Raw genomic sequence first — 20,055 nt, forward strand, 5'->3', positions numbered from 1 at the left:
TGCACCTGGAGCAAAAAACAAACACACAAACATAGAAAGACGTTTGGAGGCCAATTTGGGACGTATGTTTATGGTGTTTTGCTGAAAATTTGAGCGTCTTGTCTTGCTTCTATGGAACCGAACTTTCTCAGGTTCGATGCAGTAAATCCTCATTGATTATATCAAAGTTTGAAGATCAAAATTTTGGGGTGCAGATTGTACTAGTTTTGATGCACATCTCAGATATATTTGTGCTCATTATCAAAACAAAACCCTTCTCTATGTGGGGCGAACTGCATGTGGAATGCAAAAGCATTCCACTCGCAGTGCTTTTGCACTGATTGTCTCTTCCAAACTCCTGCATGAGCTGAGATAATGATGTCAAAGTTCTTGGTTAAACCCAGGGCAAGTCTGGTCCCTGACAGACATATTTGAATACCTAAAGGCCAGAAGAGAAGGGTCTGAATGTCTAAAGTGACTCGGTGAAAGAAGTTGATTCAAGGGACATTTTCCATGACAAAACCCCTGCTATTTCCTGGAGCACTGAGGCTTCATATACAAACATGTCTGGGTGCCTGCCAAACCAAAAGGTCAACCAGTGGACCTCAGGGTTGCAGCTGACGTCAAAGCTCACGTCTATCATAGCGCCTTAAACCTACATTGATCTCATATATCACATTTTTTTTGCAGAAGTAAGTATAAAAAACGACATGTTATTCTGAAGGGACAAGAGTGAACTATGGCTTTAGAAAGTCTCCTCAGACATTGTGGTCGCACAGCAAGAATGCAAGGTTATTCATATTAAACCCTGAGAAATATCTGCTTTATTTTCAAGCAAACTTGTATAAATCACACTAAATAGGGTATTGAATTTGAACCGTTTAACTTTTCTCTAGTGTTTGAATTAGAAAATGTTTTCCTTTTCTACCACAGTGTTGTGAACAAACAGTCCATTTTTTTTGCTTTGTCGTTTCACTTAGATATGTCAGATAATCAAACACTTTTTAACAAAAGGAAAAAAATCATTCTTGACTTTGTGAGAAAGCTATGCCACAGCATCAGAAACATAAACTAATTCATTAATTAAGTAATTTGTTTGGCTAGGCCACTCCTAATACTTCAGGCAGTCTGAAGTCAACTTGCTGGTGTGCTTTGGATCAATGTCCTGTGGCATAACCCAAATGATCTTGAGAATCCATTAGTGTTTTTTTCATCAAAATAAGTTTAAGCATTCCTTTTACTGTAACAAAAACAACAACAACATTTTATCTATTTTCTCAGGTTGTCCTTTAAATTTTAAAAATTATTTGAAATGGTTTGGTGAGAAAAAAGTAAATGAGAGCTAAAGGTGCTATTACCACATATCACACATACCACATCTAGTGGTATGTTTGCTAAGATGCAGACTTGTTTTGTTGTCATAGAAATAGATGCCACAATGAAGTTACATGTACCCTACCTTATCAGGCAGCCATATTTTTACAGTGACAAAACATGTCATGCTCTTGTAGCATGAAGTTTTTGTTTCTATTTTCCATTTGTGCTGTCAGAAAAGAATTAAAAACATGCAATATTTTCAGATCAGCAAAAGCCAGCATCGTCATGCCATTTTTGATGTCATTTGGTGGAAATGACATAACATGTTTGCCGCTTTTCAGTATTCCAGTTACGAGAAAGCTGCTCTCTTTCCTCATACCTGGATCCTAGCAGTTGTCGCAAATGACATCAGAAAAAATTGTTCTTATCAGGTTCAAAAGGTGGATTTAAAATTTAAAGTTATACGAGGTAATTCTGTTCACAGACAAAAACACATCATCAACCAAAAACGTTCATCGACATTTGTCAGGTATGGCGTGACATTTAACTTCACCACAGTCACCGCAGCATGTCTGTAGTTGTTTCACTTCAGCTCAGTTCTTTCACACGGGACATCCTGTTGAGCACAGCTGTATCTGTTGCCTCACTCCAGTACAGATCTGCTTCTGGGTGTGCATGCATTCATGTGTCTGTCCTTTCACCATATTAGCATAAAAACATACAGATTTCATGTGTCTTTTTCCACACATTTTGGTTGCAGAGTATTTTGGTTCCAGTGCTGAACTGTTTGCAAAGTGGTTTCAATGGGGTAGTTTTCTGCATCAAATGTCAAAAATGAGTCTCACATTTTCTTTCCTTTTTCTTCTGAAAAATGCCACAAAGACATGTGGCGGTGCACGTGGGATAATGGAATAACTTTTCTCTCTCTTCCACTCTCATTTCACAGCTGTAAGATTTTCAAAAGTCTGCTTGCCCTTGTGATGTGGGTTAGTCTTGCCAGAGAGTAATTTTAATGTTTTTTCTGGGTCACTGTGCACTTCCAGTGGACCTCTCGGTAATTATTGGGCCTCAGAGACACTGTGGGTCATGTAAAAAGCTTCCAACACTGGCCAGGCTTTCACCAGTCTGCCAGAATGGATCTAAGGCAAAACGACTGAAACCAGCTTGATTGGATGCAGAGGTAGAAGTGACTGAATATGACACAAAGCTGAACAGATAATCATTTCCTGTTCCCTTACTTACTCATCTTCATCATTTTTCAGTAACACAATGTTCTTATGTACAACTTTAACATGAATTATAGAGAAGAAACATCATATTCCAGAACAATTAGCCTCTATAAATCAACTGGACAGCCCCATAACTCCCATTTTTGCAAGACAATGAACATCTAAAACCCTGTAAGGTCAGTCAGTTCAAAAGCTTAAAACAATGCAAGGGAGTTGCAGAAATTTCAGAGAGGCTCAAGGCTCACTGTTATCTGTCCTGCAGACTCCGGGACAGCAGCCAAACTGATGCCATCTCAAGGAGAGGAATGCAACAAAATGGCAGGAAATTCCTACTCGGTTTGCTCCCATCAGAAAAAAAAATTCTTTTCAAATGTGGCTACCGAGCAGCTTCGTAAGTATGCAAGTTGTTCTTAAAAAACAAAACAATGACTGCAGCATTGTCATGTAACAATGGCCAGAATGGAACTGTTCACAGAACCAGCAAACATATCAAGCTTAGTCTGAACTTAAAAAGAAAAAACTTTTTCTGCACGGAGAGCAAGCTTTTTATTCAACATTTTGTTTTGTGTTAGGATTTGCTGTCACAGTCATGCATAACAAAGCCCACGGAAAGAATAGAGATCTATAGTTTTTACAAGAGGCCACCTAGTGGTAACTCATCTATAAGCACATAAAGAGTTTTTTTTTCTTACTTGATTAAAGTCATTCATTAGATTAAGCATTTCTTGTTAGTTTTTTCCAGTGTAATCTTCCTTCCAATGACCGAGAGAAGTTGTATATGTTCATTGTGTTAAATTTGCTTTTGCTATAGCTACCACTATACGGTTAATGTATAAAACTCTCATACATTAAATATGTTTTAAAGACTGCTCTGTAAACCAGATATAAAAACAATAGTCAAACAATCCTGTGCTAAACCTGTATTACTCATCACAAAGTAATGGTAGATCTGCAAACCAGAGATAATCTCTGTACTACAGTGTCAGGATAAAACCTATTAGTCCCTCTATTTTTGTATTTTTATCAATAAAACATAGGCTTATTTGTAGGCCTGTTACGATAACAGATTTTGCTAGGCGATAAATTGTCTCAAAAATTATTGCGATAAACAATAATATTGTTTGAAGACCTTTTTACATTGATTTAATGGAAATTACATAATAATTCATGCGATTTCCTGCCAATGATAGATACACTTTACTTTCAAAAGAACACTTAACACTGGGACTGATACACAAAATAAATAAAACAACCAAAAATAAAATAGATTCTTAGTTTCCATTAACAATAAATGTACTTGAACAAAAACTAAACAACATAAAGCCAAAGTGGAACTAATACTGCATTCAACCAAAAGAGTGCAGATTATGAAGTCTGTATAGTATATTGCCCTTCAGTAATCATTAGATTTAAATAGAGACGAATCCGACTGCCTGATGCAATAGTTCAAACTACAGGATTTTTTACTCCGAACGACAATCTTACAAACATTATTCGATCTGAGATTGTCACTTGTGTGTTACGGTAGATCGTCTTGGCCTCTCCGATCTAAATCAAGGATTTGTCCAGACTGGGAGAGTGACCCAACCTGTTGAATGTGACCGGTAGCCAATCAGAAAGCGCCGAGTCTCCTCTGTGCTTTCTAAAGGGAAACACGGAGGGAATCTCGGAACAGTTGACACGGCGCAACCCGAAGTCCAGCAGACATCGGAAACAACATGAAAGTTTATTCAACATTTCATGCAAAGAAAATATAAATAACGAGGGGAGGAGTTGGAGCGAAATTTCTACCAGAAAACCAGGTAACTTTTCAGCTGTTCTTCGTTAACGTGACATAAATAGGTTCTAATGATTTTCATTCAGTCAGGACTGACACTCGCCACATGCATTGCAGGTAGATTGTAGTAAGGAATTGATTAATGTCTGGTTTCAAAATTAGTGAACTGGACTTATTATTTTGTGTCCATTGTTGGACACAACACGGTTCGATCGAACCGTTTTACCGATGATTTCTGTCGGCTAATGTGTCTCTCAGGTTTTGGTAATGGGCCGCCAATCCGCGACATAAGATCGTGCAGCGCGCGCTGGGCATTACACTAAGGAAATAAGGAAGGGAGGGTCAGTGGAGAGCACCGGAGATGAGCCTTTTTTCATTTAGTGTCATTAACAGTAAGAGAAAAAGGCAGGAAGAAACGATATAGCCGATAATATCTTGCGATTAATTGATTTATCGTTTATCGCGACAGGCCTACATTTGCTATGAGTGCCATTATGAACTTATGCTGCCATCTGGTGCCTAAAGTGGCAAGTGTGATCATGACAGTGTTAATCCAACTGTTTTAAATATTTAGAGTTCAGACCATTATAATCTCGTACTCTTGTTATTGTTATTGATGTGGCCAGAAATTTTAGCAAGGCACATAAAAAAACAAGGTTCAGTTTCCCACACATCTCCTTCCAAATAACAAAACAAGCCAAAATAACAAGGACATGAGATTTAATGAAAGAACTGCAGGTGGTTGATAACGTGTGGCCTTCTGATGGTCTGAGAAGAATTTTAACCAGCCCCCATCACTTTGTTTGACTCACTTTGATCATCTGTACTTTGCTGCAGTGCTGCCTTTTCAACCAGGACATTTTTAAGACACCAGCATGTCGATGGAGAAGAAGGTTGTGTTGATCACAGGATGCTCATCTGGGATCGGACTCAGCTTGGCTGTTCGATTGGCCTCTGACACCAGCAAAATGTTCAAAGGTAAACACAGCTGACATCTTTCAGTCGTGATCTCGAGAGGTTTTTGCACAAGAGTAACTCAAAATGTAGCCAGGCATTTTGCTACTGGTTAGCAATAAATAACTTGTCACTCTGTCAGGTTTGATGGTTATGTTTTTTGCAAATCCCTCACTTTTCTGTACAGTTATTTTGTTTAAATTAAAAACATGGGCGTTGAATTCTCTTTAGTGTATGCCACCATGAGGAACCTGGCCAAGAAAGAACGACTCTTAGATTCTGTAAAAGGTCTGCACCAAGATACGTTGGAAATACTTCAAATGGACGTGACTGATAGACAATCCATCCTGACAGCACGAGACAAAGTTGTGGAGAAACGGGTGGACATTCTGGGTTTGTTCCCGTGGCTGTCTGATCTCCTTCCGTTTGGATTGCTTTCAGTTTTCACATAATTGCCTCGTTTTCTTCATTTACAGTGTGTAATGCCGGTGTGGGTTTGATGGGACCCCTGGAGGCTCAGTCCTTAGACACAATGAGGCATATTCTGGAGGTCAACCTTCTTGGCACCATCCAGACCATGCAGGTGTTCTTGTCAGGAATGAAAGCTCAAGGTCAGGGCCGGATTCTGATCACGGGCAGCACTGGAGGGCTTCATGGTGAGATAATCAACTGAAAAAGGGATTACAAATGTCAAGTTACTTCAATTTTTGTTAGCTTATGCTTAACATTTCCTAAATAACACACTCTAATGCCCTCACAGGTCTTCCTTTTAATGAGGTCTACTGTGCCAGCAAGTTTGCAATTGAAGGTGCATGTGAGAGTCTGGCTGTCCTCCTGCAACACTTTAACATACAGTAAGTTTTAATGGCCACATCGCCACTCCTGACAGAAATACTGAAAATAAAAAAAATATTGTTCAATAACCGTACATTTACATAAGGATAATCTGAGTTGTATGTTTTGTTCCTTTTTTCCAGAGTCAGTCTCATTGAGTGTGGTCCGGTCAACAGTGACTTCTTGATTAACCTGCAGAAGGCAGAGCTCGGGGATTCATCCCTTCAACAGGTTGATGGCCGAACGCTCAGCCTGTATGAAAAATACCTGGAACACTGCAGCATGGTTTTCCAAAATGCTGCACAGGACACTGAAGATATTGTTGAGGTGAGCAGTTTTTTCTCATTAACACATCTAAAAAGCTGAAGATGCCATATGTACAATTCTTTAGTCTCAAAGCTAGACCCATACATACAATTGTTGTAAGCATGGTTTTGACATAAAAAGGATGTTACAGTGGAGTTTTCTTTTTAAAAAAAAACACTTTGAAAGTGTGGCTCACTGAAAGTTTTTTTTCTCTCCTGTCTGCTGTGAGCAATTTCTCCAGCAGCCAAGAAAGAAGCTAAAAATCACTCAAAATCAAATACCTTTATCACTGCATGATTTACAACGACAGATGTTAAACAAGACCGACACACCAGGAAAACCAAACAATGCATTATAAAATGAATTACATGGTGTGAAACGGCAATAAAATTAAATCACATCACACAGCCGATAGACAGCCGCACCATAAAATTGCACTATAAAAGTCTCATTTGGCGTTCTGTTCCAAATAGCACTTGGATAAAAATAACTTTTAAATCTAGTGGCTCGTGTTCCGATGGAGATGTGGCATTTCCCAAGAGGCAAAACTCTGAAACAGTTGTTCCTTGATTGAGAACTGCCCTGAATCAAGTTTGTGCTTCTCTGCTCACATCTTGTCATTAAGCCAAGATAGCGGAGTCCTATGCTGATTTCCTGTCTTTCACTGACTGTCCACACAGTAAAAATTCCTCTTTAATAACCTCAGACTCTTATATAAATATCTATCTTTCTATACTTCTCGCAGATGCTTTTTGCCCACCTTTCTGGCTCCGATCAGCAGCATTGTTACTCTTCAAAGATTTTGACAAGATCTTTGAAACCTTGAAAACAGAGGAGACCTACATCTTTATTTCTCAATCCTTTCTACGTTCCAGCAGTGTAAAAATACAATGAGCTTCACATAAAGAAAGGGAATACTTTACATGTTATACAAACAATTGAAGAAAATGTACTTTTCATATTTCCAATAAAAGTAAGTTTTTTAAATGAAGACATTTAGAAGTGGAATAGCTGCAGGTTCGATAAACAATCGAATTCTTTAAAAGGAAAGTTGCTGTTACATTTTTAAAATAATTCTGTAAAACCCTCTTCACTTGCAGTTGTGTAGGGACTTATTTCTTCCTCATATCTTTGTTTTTCTTTTCCTCTAGGTATTTCTAGATGCCATTCATTCCACCAGTCCTGCATTCAGATACTTCACCAGCAATGTCATGCCACCTGTTACCAAACAGAAGGTCACAGAACCAGATGGAATGGAATACATCAAAGCTATGAGCAAGATCATTTTTGCAGATGAGGACCAATAACTGCAGAAATGTTGCTTTTTCATTCAAGCAGCCACTTTATCTGCAAACTTTGGCCTAAGTGAAAAGAATAGTGTTTGGTTTTCTAATTTTAGCTTTTGGGGCAAAGGTGATGAAGTGAGTTTTGTAAGAGGAGTTTACAAAAAAATGCAACTCCACATTCTATATTTGTCTAAGAGTTATTGCTTGTGGAGTAATATTTGATAAGGATTACATATATTGTTTTAAGTTATTCCACAACCTTTGCATTAGTTTATTTCAACAAAGCTTTTATCTCACATTCCATATTTTCTCTGAGATTGCGGTGCTTCATGCCAGGCTCTTGCATTAGATTGTTGAAACAAAAAATTTTCTAAAAATGTAGCTATGTAACTTTAGTTTGCTATTTTTAACGCATGGAAAAAAACTGTCCCATTTTAAAGCAAGAACTGGCTGAATGATGGTCTATGTAAAGACCCAAAACCTGGAATAATTATTGGGTGTCACATTATATTAATATCCACACATAAGTACAAAGTTATGCATGTGTATATATGTGTATTTGCATGTGTGCATTTTGCAGTTTTAAACTTTAAAAGCAAAGGATATCCCAGCCAAACTGGGATATCCTTTGTTGGTGTTATATATATATATATATATGCATTCATGTCAGTTACACTAAAAGCACAAATATGGGAGCAAAGAAACAGACTGCATTGCATCATGAGATGTGCAGTGTACTTAGTGATAGGCCTGTGACACGACATCAGCCAAAGCAAACACAGCACAAAGAAATCCAATTGAACTTTTAATCAAAGATATGTAAAACAAAGGGTTCCTGCAACTCCTTTCTCTTTCAGCAAGAATCTAGCTGGATTAGAAGACAAATGTTTCCAAATATTTGTCTAATCTGAAATTTACTGATTTTAAGGTATATTTGAACAAAATGCTGAGGCATTAAATTGTTGCACAAAGTTTCATGGATCAAAGTCTCAGTGGACAGTCATTCACTCTGTAATGTTTAATTCAGTAAGGGGATTAGCTTGTCCTCTTCTGACATGAGACGGGTTATCTTGTCTGTACATCCACGGCTTGCGTATCTGACCTATTTTTTGACATGCCTCACTGAGACTCTCAAATCCTTTCCTGATCAGGTGCTCTAATTCCTTTCTGAGGATCCTTTTTTTGGATTCAACAAGTTGGCCATGTTAGTTCGCAACCCTTTAAGACAAAAGCACAGACATGTGAGCTCTTTAGAATACAATGTATTATGTGGATCTGTATTACTGGGATTTAAGGGTGCTGCAAGTACAAATAATTTTCACATTTGGTCTGGTGAGATGACTTCACAACATTTTTTTCAAGATATTTTTTAATAAATCAAATGCTTGAGTGCTTCCTTATTTTTTATTTTTTTTGTCTGGTTTAATTATTACTCCAATCAGTTTTGTGACCTTTACTGCTGCGTCGTATCAGAGTCCAGGTTCATCGTGTACAGGTCATTGACCTGCTGGACTTTCATTCTGTCCAGAGTGGAAAATTCTTTAAATGCCATTCATACACTGGATTCCAAACGCCAGATGATTTAGTTGCAGTTATCTATTTCCTGCTTTTTCTTTTTTTTATTGGATTTAGGTAATTATGTATGTAGATTAAAGGCAAACCGATGAGTTTTTGATCTTTACTATTAGACTATTGCTACAAATATCCTGAAATAGTCTTACTTCAAATCTCTTTATCCCTAACAGTTTTGTATCTGAACCGAGGTATTTAATGACCAAATTAATTTTATATCCAGGGCGGGATATTGGTTGGTTGAGTTTGGAAGAGTATATTACAATAAAGGTTTTGTCACATTCTGTTTCATTGCATTGTTTATACATTCTCAATGATAGCTAACCACTACCATATGCAGGGACAGTAACGTCACAGTGTATCGTATGAGATAAGTGTCAAAGTATGAAAAAATGAACCAGTTTTTGTATCCTTTGTTGGTACATTCAAGTTTTTTTTTTTTTTTTATCTCCTACATGATTTAGTTCAAGCAGCTTAAATTTTGTGATTGACAGTTTATGACGATAAAAACAGCTTTTATTTCAGTTTAAAATGTTTTACTGTAAATTAAAAATCAAAAATCTAATAAGCAGACCAACTGTGCATAGATTACATTCATAAGTCGGCAACATTTAAACAAACAAACAAAAAAAATCGTATTTTGCCAGGCTCCCTAGGGTAAAAAAGGCAAAGCACTAGCAAAAGAAGTGACTTATTTTTTTAATTATTTTGACATTTTTCTTCTCCTTTTCATATAAATTACTCATACATATATATTCAAAGATAAAGTTTATCTTAGACAGTCTTACATTATGCTGCAAAAACATTGAAACTGTTTTTGTATAACTAGTTTTGGAATATCTGTGCATATCCACCTTTTTAAAATGTATCGTTTAAAAACCACCGATGCGTATTTTGATTGGTCAATGCCGATGACGGAGAGCATTACGTAATATATTTCCTTATTTGGTGGCATAGCCACGCCCCTATAGTGAGTATAAAGCCCTCGCGCAGCAGCTGCTGGCATGGTTTAACCGGCTAGTTTGTGAAACGAGGTTTTTGATGGAAAAATACAGAATGACCAAAAGAACGACTTCTCTGCTGTTTAAGGCGCTGGTGGATATGAAGGACGGCACACTGTTAAAGGCTGGACGTGGAAACAGCAGAAGAGCGCACTTTAGGTGGGTCCGACTTTTCCCACTCGAGATTCCTTCAAATCTGTTCACTCTGCTCCTCCTAAGCATTCATTTTCTTTTTGTTAAATATTGTTCCTTAATTAAATAGAAAGTGCAAAAAGGAGCTTAAATAACCTTTTCTTTAAATAATTCAAAGCATACATTAGATTCTAATTAAAGCGAGTTTTTTCAGTTTTTGGTTCACTCTGTTGAATAAATGAAATAAGTAAATATCCTCTAAGGAGTTATTCTGCAGTATTAGCCACAGACTCAGAAATACACGTTTTCTTCCACTTTAGACACTTGGGCTCTTGTGGGATCCTGACAGAAAGGAGAGCCAGCCTTCAGCTCTGCCCTGCATCCCCCCTGAGGACAACCAGGTGCACCTTCTTCAACCTGGCTGCTCCCATCAGCACCCGCAGGATGGAGTACACGGAGAGCAGGATATTGCAGTGAGTACCAATTTAAACAGTTTGCAATAATCATAGTAATAATAATAACACACAAAAAAAACAATAATCTTGATGCATCTATTATTTTGTATCTGTATCAAAACCAGGAAATATTCTAAAAGAAAGATTTCCATTAATTTGATCATTTTCCATGTAACTGTGTGTCCAGGTACACTCCAGAAGAGATGTACCAGGTGGTGGCCAAAGTAGAGGAGTACAAGTATTTTGTTCCCTGGTGCAAGAAGTCTCGAATCCTGAAGGGACCGAAGGGAAACGTTCGGGCAGAGCTTGAAATTGGTTTCCCTCCCATCACCGAGCGATATACATCTGAGCTCACTTTTGTTCCTAACCATCAAGTTAGAGTAAGTCCTTGGATTGACTGGGATTTTATAGCTTAAAATGTTTTTAAATCTTCATTAATTTACAGTTATAATGCAATGCAAAATGCTTTTTGTTTAGTAACTCTCGTGAGTGTAGTGATCAGCTTGTTAACTTTTAGCATTTACACATTGCTGGTGTCCAAATCAGGCGGTGTGCTCTGATGGATCACTCTTCAGCCATCTTGAAACGGTGTGGAGGTTTTCCCCTGGAGCCAAAGACCTTCCAGGCTCCTGCAAAGTAGATTTCTTTGTAAGTACTTTTCTGTGAATAAGATAATTCTTCTTCTTGGTGAGTTAAGCAAAGACCAGAAAATTGCCATACTGGCTATAAATGTTTAAAAGCGCGAAGATATTGATTTCAAGAGAAGAAATTAATAGATCAGACTCCATTCGTTAGAGTCTTACTTTTGATCGATTCTTTCCGTACTGTTGTGAATGGATTACTGACTGAGAGGAAGTGTTGAATGAAATCTCATTATGCTCTAAATTTAGTGTAGTGCATCGTGCTGGTGTTGTGTGAGAATGCAGCAGCAGTAAACGTAACGTATTAAGGAGCTGCTGACAGGAGTTTAAACTCAATGTTGGCACAGATTACACCAAGATTAACCAAAATCTAGTTCAATTTCAACCCGAAGTGTTAAGCACTATAGTCCTGAACTTCCGAAGCCTAAATATCATTCAAATATGCCAAGGATGCAGATTTTTGTGATCATTTGTTATTTTTAACTCTTGAACATTTGGATTTTTCTGTCTCCTGCAGGTGTCCTTTGAGTTCAAGTCTCTGCTGCACTCTCAGCTGGCCTCTGTATTCTTTGACGAAGTTGTAAAGAAAATGGTCAGTGCCTTCGAGTCCCATGCAGCGACTCTTTACAGAAACAAGCCAGTCGCTTCCTTGATGAGTCGTGCAGCTATTAGCAACCACCTCTGACCTCTGCAGTGTCCTTATCCTCCCGGGCTACTACCAAAACCAAGCAATCATGCTGCTTTCACTACAGTCAATACTTGACTCTCATCTGAGACCAGTTCTCCTGTTTGCACGCACCTATATATTTTATTGATATGTAAATTGAACATACTCAAACTGTATTTATTTTGAGCCAAATTATAATTTATTTATATGTCTGTACATATTTATTTATTTTGCTGACAGTAATAATACATCAAATAAAAGTTTTTGTTAAATAAAATTGCTTTGAGAGTTGATTCCGATTTCTTGTAGAGTAACTAAAACTGTTGTTTGTTGCCCAGTGACTGATCAAAGCAAGATGCCAGTATAGAAACAAAGGTCAGGTTATCGTATTTGTAATCTTTATCATTTAACTAAGCATTCAAAGAAAAGGGGAAAACATCTGCTTACAGGAACAGTTGCACAATGACCCCCAGGGTGCTGTTGACCTCTCTCTCCCAACTAGTTAGTATTTGAACACAAAGATATATATACTTGGTAAGAGGTTGGGTTTTGTTTTTGAAAATATTCTCAAAGTGTGTGTGTATTACTTTCTTTCTATCTTTTGTTTTAAAGTGGAAAAAACCTTGACATCTAGACCTTATAACAAGAACTATATATTAAGACGTTCTTCAGACTGACCAGCACAATAATTTGACACATTTCTTTGTAAATTACCTTCTGTGGTAGGAAAGTGTTAGAATTTTAGTGGGGTTTTCCAAAAATCTGTCAATATGACATCAAAAACAAAGGCAGCAGTTCCAGGATTTTCTGCTTTTGCGCAACATCTGCAGCCATAAAAGGTTGGAGACGTGTGAGGAGAGGAGCAGAGACTCAAAAGCAGCAAACATGAAGAAGATTGTTATTCTGATCCTAGCATTTGGATTCTGTTTTTCTGATTCTGGACCTGATGAGAATGACAGAGTCTGTCAGGTTGCAGGCTCAACTAGCTGCTGTAACATCTGCTGTCTCTCATCTGTAACTCAAAAAGTGGGAGAACTGGGGGAGAAAGTTGTAAACTTAGCAGAAAAAATAACTTTTCTGGAGACCAGGCTGCAAAACACTGAAAAAGAAGTTCTGGAGTTACGGAGCCTCACTGGAGGTAAAGTAATACATTTTTCAGCTTTACAATGAAATATAATTACTGCATGTCCAGTTTTCCAATGTATTTCTGATGTTTTTGATGTTTCAGGCTCTCCTCAAGTGGCTTTCAGCAGCTCTCATGGATTCTGGTTATGGAAACATAGGACCTTTTACCACTGCTACCCCATTGCAGTACAAAAAAGTTTTCTCCAACACAGGCAATAGCTATAATCCTTCAACAGGTGTGTACACCATTAGGAAAACATACAAAAACAGGAACAGTCAAATTTATATAAATTGGTGTATTCCTTTCAGTTCTTCTAATCCTTCATGTTTTCACAGGTATTTTCACAGCGATGGTCAGTGGAATGTACTTTTTTCGCTTCTCAATGTTCAACAACTTGGCTTCTCCTCCCAACTCGGTTGTGAGCCTCATGAAGAACAGCGAACGGCTGACGTCTGTGGGACACCAATGGGTCTGACATCAACGACATGGGCAGCAACGCTGTGGTCATCCCTCTGAAAGTGGGAGACAACGTGTTCGTGCAGCTGCAGCCAAACAGGCTCGTCTATGACGACAGCATGAATTACAACACTTTCAGTGGCTTCCTGCTTTTTACAATATGATCCATACAACAGCTCTGCATGCCAGCATGATTCTTCATTGTCTCACAATAAAGGTAGTTGTAAATCATACTCTGTCAACAATGTTTTAAAATTAAATAAATCAGAAATACCTCACTTTGTGGTAGTGTGCAAATTTCTGTTTTGCAATATATTTCGTAGATAACGTTGACCTTTTTGAGAATTTTAAATCAAGAGTATTCATTTTCATTGGTGTGGACATATTTGGGGAAGGGTTTAAACACGAATGAGTTTGTATATTTATTAAGCTATAACATGTATTTTTCATCACTCTATTCTCTCTGAGCTCACCTCGACATGCGTTGGCCATGGAAAGGCATCCATAAGCAGTTCTGACAAGAATCAGTCAGCCTCCATGGGAAAAAAAATATTGACTACAGGGAGGGAGGATGACTAGGAGTTGTTGGATGTAAATATATAAAAAAACTTCTTTTGTTTTGAGATCTATTGTAGTCAAGACTATATGCATGTAAATACAGAATTTGTTTCTCCTCCCCTTTTATTTAGCAGTGGTTCAGGCTGTAATGCTGTAAAAGCTGGGCAATATGAAATAGAACAACCACCAACAAATAAAGCACTTTTATTTGTTGGTGGTTGTGGAATGGGTTCTCTATTCTTTTGCCGTAACAAATGTAAGAAATTGTTTAGTTTTTAAAAAAGAAGAACTTTGCACCTTTGAATGTTGTCTGATTTCTCTTTTTGGTGTGTATTTTTTGTTGTTGTTTGTAAGAGTGAAATGTTTTTGACTTATATCTATAACACTGGAAGACTTTTACAAGTGTTATAGGCATTACACTGGTCATACCTGTTATAGACTATGGCAATGGAAGACTTGTGAAAGTGGAAGACTATGACCATAGTCTTCAATGATCATAATCTTCCTCTTTCACAAGTTTTACGGTTGATTCTTCACCCAGATCAAAATAGAATCTTATTCATGTTGTGGTGTTTGATAGCAGATTGGGTCTCGTTATTGTTCAAGGCCTCAGAAAAGATAAGAGCTGTAATCCAGATAAGATAGGCCTGAGAACAATGAAGGCCTTGTGCGAGTAATGAAACCAAATATGGGAAGTTGTGTGTCTGCACCATAGAGAGACAGTGTCTATCTTTTTGGGAAACTCCTCTCATGGCTTTGATTTCGTCTCGATTGTCTACAGATCTGCAGATATAACAGGATATGTTTGTCAAAAAGTTATCTTTTAATTGAGATAAATTTTAAACTTAAAACATCTTGCATCATATTTTATAATTCCTGGACACTTCAAAGGCACTAAATGTCATTATAACTGGAAAATTCCTCTATTCACAATATATTATTGTCTCTATTATAAAAGTGTTAGGTTAGCAGTACACAAGATCTTCCTGTGATCATTGGTTGCCCTGCAGGTGTAAACATTTGCGTTCTCTTCACCAACCTTTGAAAGAATGAGGGTACATCAACCATCGTTCATCGTACTTATCTGGACAGTGAACGATTCTTCTACCAGTTCATCTCCATATAACCACACCACCACTGGAGCAGAAAATTGTGCAGTAAAATACAAGAGGAGTGAGACATCTGGTGTTGGTGCTTTTTTACACCTTCAAAAGCAGGTGAAGCTTTAGCATCTAATAAAGTTTGAGCACACTTACAAGTGACTAAATTGGTTGTCATCAAATTGTTTATTTTTAATAGTACATTAAAAAGAAACAGTTTAAAATAGCTTGTTTTTCTATCACTGCTGCCCTCTTCAAATAATGCAACAATTACAGACATGAACCAGTAAAATAAAAAGAAATTATCTTTTTTTGAATATATTTCAAAAGACAATTTTTAGTTACTTAGTATTTTTATCTCTTACTGCAAGTCCTTTTTTTATTAATTACAGTACCTTCATGTAGACTTCAGTTGCAATGTCATGTGAGCTGATCATAAATGTGATAAATAAAATAAATAAATTTTTATAGTGAAGGAAATGGAGCGTTTTCACCAGGTTGTTATACATATTATAGATTCAACTCTCTTATTTGTGGAAGTTGCACCTTCAAAACTGGTTTTTGGGACAACAGAGCCTTGATCATACTCCTATGTTGATTTTACCTCCTGTTACAACTTAGATCCATGTATCTAAGGAGAGCATAACTTGCTGATTAGGTAAATATGGAGATAATGACAAAAAGGATGGAAATGTGGCTTGTGTTTAAATTGAAAAAACCTAAATGAAAATAACATTTTAAGATTTCTTAGTCTTCAGCTTTTTCTTGAACAGTTAAGAGTTAATTTAAGCAGACAGAATATCTGAATTTCTATGTTAACATTTTTGATTAAAGCACAGGTAGATACCACTGAGGTGGCGTTAAGAGGCGGGGACAAGAGTAGTAAGCTACTTTTGCTCACTGTACCATGCAGTCATCAGGCATAAAAGGTTGGAGACGTGTGAGGAGAGAAGCAGAAACTAAAAAGCAACAAACATGAAGAAGATTGTTTTTCTGATGCTAGCTTTTGGCATCTGCCTTTCTGATTCTGGACCTGATAAGGAAAAAGTCAAGGCCTGTCAGGGTGCAGACTCTGTTGGCTGCTGTAACATCTGCTGTCTCTCATCTGTAACTCAAAAAGTGGGAGAACTGGGGGAGAAAGTTGTAAACTTAGCAGAAAAAATTACTTTTCTGGAGACCAGGCTGCAAAACACTGAAAAAGAAGTTCTGGAGTTACGGAGCCTCACTGGAGGTAAAGTAATAAATTTTTCAGCTTTACAATGAAATATAATTACTGCATGTCCAGTTTTCCAATGTATTTCTGATGTTTTTGATGTTTCAGGCTCTCCTCAAGTGGCTTTTTCAGCAGCTCTCATGGATTCTGGTTTTGGAAACATAGGACCTTTTACCACTGCTACCCCATTGCAGTACAAAAAAGTTTTCTCCAACACAGGCAATAGCTATAATCCTTCAACAGGTGTGTACACCATTAGGAAGACATATACAAAAACAGGAACAGTCAAATTTATATAAATTGGTGTATTCCTTTCAGTTCTTCTAATCCTTCATGTTTTCACAGGTATTTTCACAGCGATGGTCAGTGGAATGTACTTTTTTCGCTTCTCAATGTTCAACAACTTGGCTTCTCCTCCCAACTCGGTTGTGAGCCTCATGAAGAACAGCGAACGGCTGACGTCTGTGTGGGACACCAATGGGTCTGACATCAACGACATGGGCAGCAACGCTGTGGTCATCCCTCTGAAAGTGGGAGACAACGTGTTCGTGCAGCTGCAGCCAAACAGGCTCGTCTATGACGACAACATGAATTACAACACTTTCAGTGGCTTCCTGCTTTTTACAATATGATCCATACAACAGCTCTGCATGCCAGCATGATTCTTTATTATTTCAGAATGAAGGAAGTTTCTTTTTTCAATGTTCAAATGAGCATAATTTGTGTTGGAAATGCTTGATGAAATAAATTAATCAGAAATACTGCATTTTGTGTGGGTGTAAAATTGTGTTTTATCTGCATAAGTGACCTCATTAAATAGCATTTAAAATATCTTCAGTAATAAATAATTGGGGTATTTTCCAGATAGATTTTAACTGTAATGAGTCATAAAAATGAATCAATCAAAAAGCATCAACAAAAAACTGCAGCAGAGAAGTACTTGGAAACATCTAAACAACTGAAGTTGATATTTGTAGGAAAGAAAAAAAGAAATGTTGAAACTAGTTATACTTAACTGAATAGTTCAAGTATGTCATTCTCTTTTAATTGCATCATCAGAACTTTCCTCATTTGGCTTCTTCACCATACATATTCACGGCAACAAAGATCCTCATGTCTGTACAGTTGCTCTTTGCAAATATTGACTCTATAATAGAACTGTTAGTTTAGTGGTGCACAATATATCTCCGTGGTCATTTTTTGCACTGCAGAAGTAAACATTTGCATTCTGTGCTCCAACTTTTGAAAGAGTCAGGGTGCAGCATCCATCATCATCGTACGCTATCTGGACTGGATGATTCTACGACAGGTTCATCTCCACACAGCCACAACACCTCTGGATCAGGATATTCTACAGTAAGAAATAAGAGGAGTGACACATCTGGTGTTGGTGCTATTTGTACACTCTCAGAACCTTTACCCTTTCGTGTTTTAATAGACTAATAAATAACTATTATGGTTTGTTATCAAATTGTTTTTTTATAGTATATCAAAAAGAAACAGTTTAAAAATATTTTCTAACATAGCTGCATTCTTTAAATAATGTAAAAATTATAAACATGAACCAATAAAATAAAAATAAATTGTGTTATTCTTTTTCAAATATATTTCAAAAGACAGTTTTTAGTTACTTAGTATTTTTATCATTTTTTATTAATTACATGATAATTCAGTTATCATGTAGTGAATTGCTACAATTAGAGAAATTTAGCAGTTTTTCTTGTGTGCTATGTCTATTTTAGACTGAACTCTCTCTTGTTGGAGGAAGTTACACCTTCAAAACTGGTTTTTGGGACAACAAAACCTTGATCATGCTTCTATGTTGGTTTTATAAACAGTCACACCTTTATTCAGAGATAAACAGTACTTGACATGCTGGCCAAGTTAATAAATAGCAGATCAAATGTGGCAAAGATCAAAAGAACAACAAAATGGTAAAGTGGCTCGGGTTTAGCAAATAAATTTCAATGAAAATATAGTCGTGAGAGTTTTTGACCTTCACCATTTCTTTAATTTCAGCAACTTAGCTTAAGCAGAACAGCATATATCTGAAATTCTATGTTACCATGCACACAGGAGTCCTGACCTACTTTTACACAATATTACATTCACATGTGATCAAAAGGTGGAGACATTTGTGGAGTGGTGCAGAAGCTCAAAAGCAACAAACATGAAGAAGGTTATTGTTCTGATGTTAATGTTCAGCCTTTGTCATTCTGGTCCAGGGAATGATGAGGAAATTTGTCCTATTGGAGGCTCAGCCAGCTGCTGCAACATCTACCCCACAACTATGGAAACGAGGCTGCAAAACAAGAAGTTCAAGAGTTGCGGAGCCTCACTCAAGGTAATACATTTATCAAAGTTATAATAAAATATAGTTACTTCCTGTCAAGTTTCCAATCTGTTATTTTGATATCCTCAGGTGCTCCTCGAGTGGCTTTTTCTGCAGCTCTCCCCTGCTCTGGAAACATAGGACCTGTTACGACTGCTACCCCACTAACGCACAGAAAGGTTTTTTCCAACACAGGGAACTGCTATAATCCATCAACAGGTGTGTACAGCATTAGGAATTAATGTGTGCAAAGAAAGGAAAACAAACTAATCAAATCAACGGGTTGCATTTCTTATTTCAGTTCCTGTAACTCTTCATATTTTGTAGGTATTTTCACAGCAATAGTCAGTGGAATGTACTTCTTTCGGTTCTTGATGTTCAACAACATGACTCCTGCTCCCGCTCGGTTCTGAGCCTCGTGAAGAACAGTGAATGGTTGACATCTGTGTGGGACACCATTGTGACTGACATTAACGACAGTGGAAGCAACGCAGTTGCTGAAAGTGGGAGACGAGGTGTACGTGCAGCTGGAGCCAAACAGGGCCATCTATGATGACGGGATGCACTATAATACATCCAGCGGCTTCCTGCTCTTCCTCATGTGATGCATACCATCCCTATGCATCCCAATATGATTCTGTACTTTTTCACAGAAAATGTATTATTTTATTTAGAAAATTAGCATGATGTGTACAAATAATTTTTATTACAAATGTCATTTTGTATAAATGTGTAAATTTGTATTTTATCTGCTAGATTGAATATATTGCATAGTCTTCAGTTATAGACTAAGCAACAAATAAGAGTGCTCTTTTGTAGATTGTTCTTACCTTTAGAAACAAATTTTAGTCTTGTGGAAAGAACCTAATTAGATAAAATTGGGGAACAAGTTCCATCGGTCGTCCTCAGACTTCCTTTTTGTAGTACTCATCAAAGTTTTTTGAGCCTGGCCATAATTATTTTTAAGATGAATGAAAACCAATCCAACTTATGTAGAAGAAAAACGTATCAATAATTAAACTGTATGTTTTTCAGTCAAACTGAGTTTCTCAAAGCAAAAGAAAAAATTTGAAATCAAATAGCTTAGAAGTTGCATTCACATCAGATCCCCCCTAAAAAG

At 37.2% G+C, this 20,055-nt stretch overlaps 3 protein-coding genes and 2 pseudogenes across 3 annotated transcripts; all 5 read left to right on the top strand.

Moving 5' to 3' along the window:
* Positions 1-4,178: 4,178 nt before the first annotated feature.
* Positions 4,179-9,540, top strand: hsd17b1 (hydroxysteroid (17-beta) dehydrogenase 1). The gene is made up of 7 exons (XM_055052193.1): positions 4,179-4,327; positions 5,140-5,280; positions 5,488-5,649; positions 5,733-5,912; positions 6,017-6,110; positions 6,234-6,417; positions 7,548-9,540. Exons 2-7 carry the CDS (start codon positions 5,178-5,180, stop codon positions 7,701-7,703), a joined length of 879 nt encoding a protein of 292 aa, XP_054908168.1. The 5' UTR covers positions 4,179-4,327; positions 5,140-5,177; the 3' UTR covers positions 7,704-9,540.
* A 118-nt stretch (positions 9,541-9,658) lies between these two features.
* On the top strand, positions 9,659-12,625 carry si:ch73-141c7.1 (coenzyme Q-binding protein COQ10 homolog, mitochondrial). Its single transcript, XM_055052194.1, has 5 exons — positions 9,659-10,414; positions 10,708-10,860; positions 11,030-11,222; positions 11,389-11,490; positions 12,001-12,625. Exons 1-5 carry the CDS (start codon positions 10,296-10,298, stop codon positions 12,166-12,168), a joined length of 735 nt encoding a protein of 244 aa, XP_054908169.1. The 5' UTR covers positions 9,659-10,295; the 3' UTR covers positions 12,169-12,625.
* A 136-nt stretch (positions 12,626-12,761) lies between these two features.
* On the top strand, positions 12,762-14,010 carry LOC129373978 (complement C1q-like protein 4; annotated as a pseudogene).
* Positions 14,011-16,285: 2,275 nt separating this feature from the next.
* LOC129373982 (complement C1q-like protein 2) lies at positions 16,286-17,360 on the top strand. Its single transcript, XM_055052164.1, has 3 exons — positions 16,286-16,621; positions 16,712-16,846; positions 16,949-17,360. Exons 1-3 carry the CDS (start codon positions 16,366-16,368, stop codon positions 17,233-17,235), a joined length of 678 nt encoding a protein of 225 aa, XP_054908139.1. The 5' UTR covers positions 16,286-16,365; the 3' UTR covers positions 17,236-17,360.
* A 1,146-nt stretch (positions 17,361-18,506) lies between these two features.
* LOC129373816 (complement C1q-like protein 3) lies at positions 18,507-19,610 on the top strand (annotated as a pseudogene).
* The last annotated feature ends 445 nt before the right edge of the window (positions 19,611-20,055 follow it).

This window comes from Poeciliopsis prolifica, unplaced genomic scaffold (assembly GCF_027474105.1).
Source record: "Poeciliopsis prolifica strain line A6 unplaced genomic scaffold, Auburn_PproV2 SCAFFOLD034, whole genome shotgun sequence".
Taxonomy (NCBI): domain Eukaryota; kingdom Metazoa; phylum Chordata; class Actinopteri; order Cyprinodontiformes; family Poeciliidae; genus Poeciliopsis; species Poeciliopsis prolifica.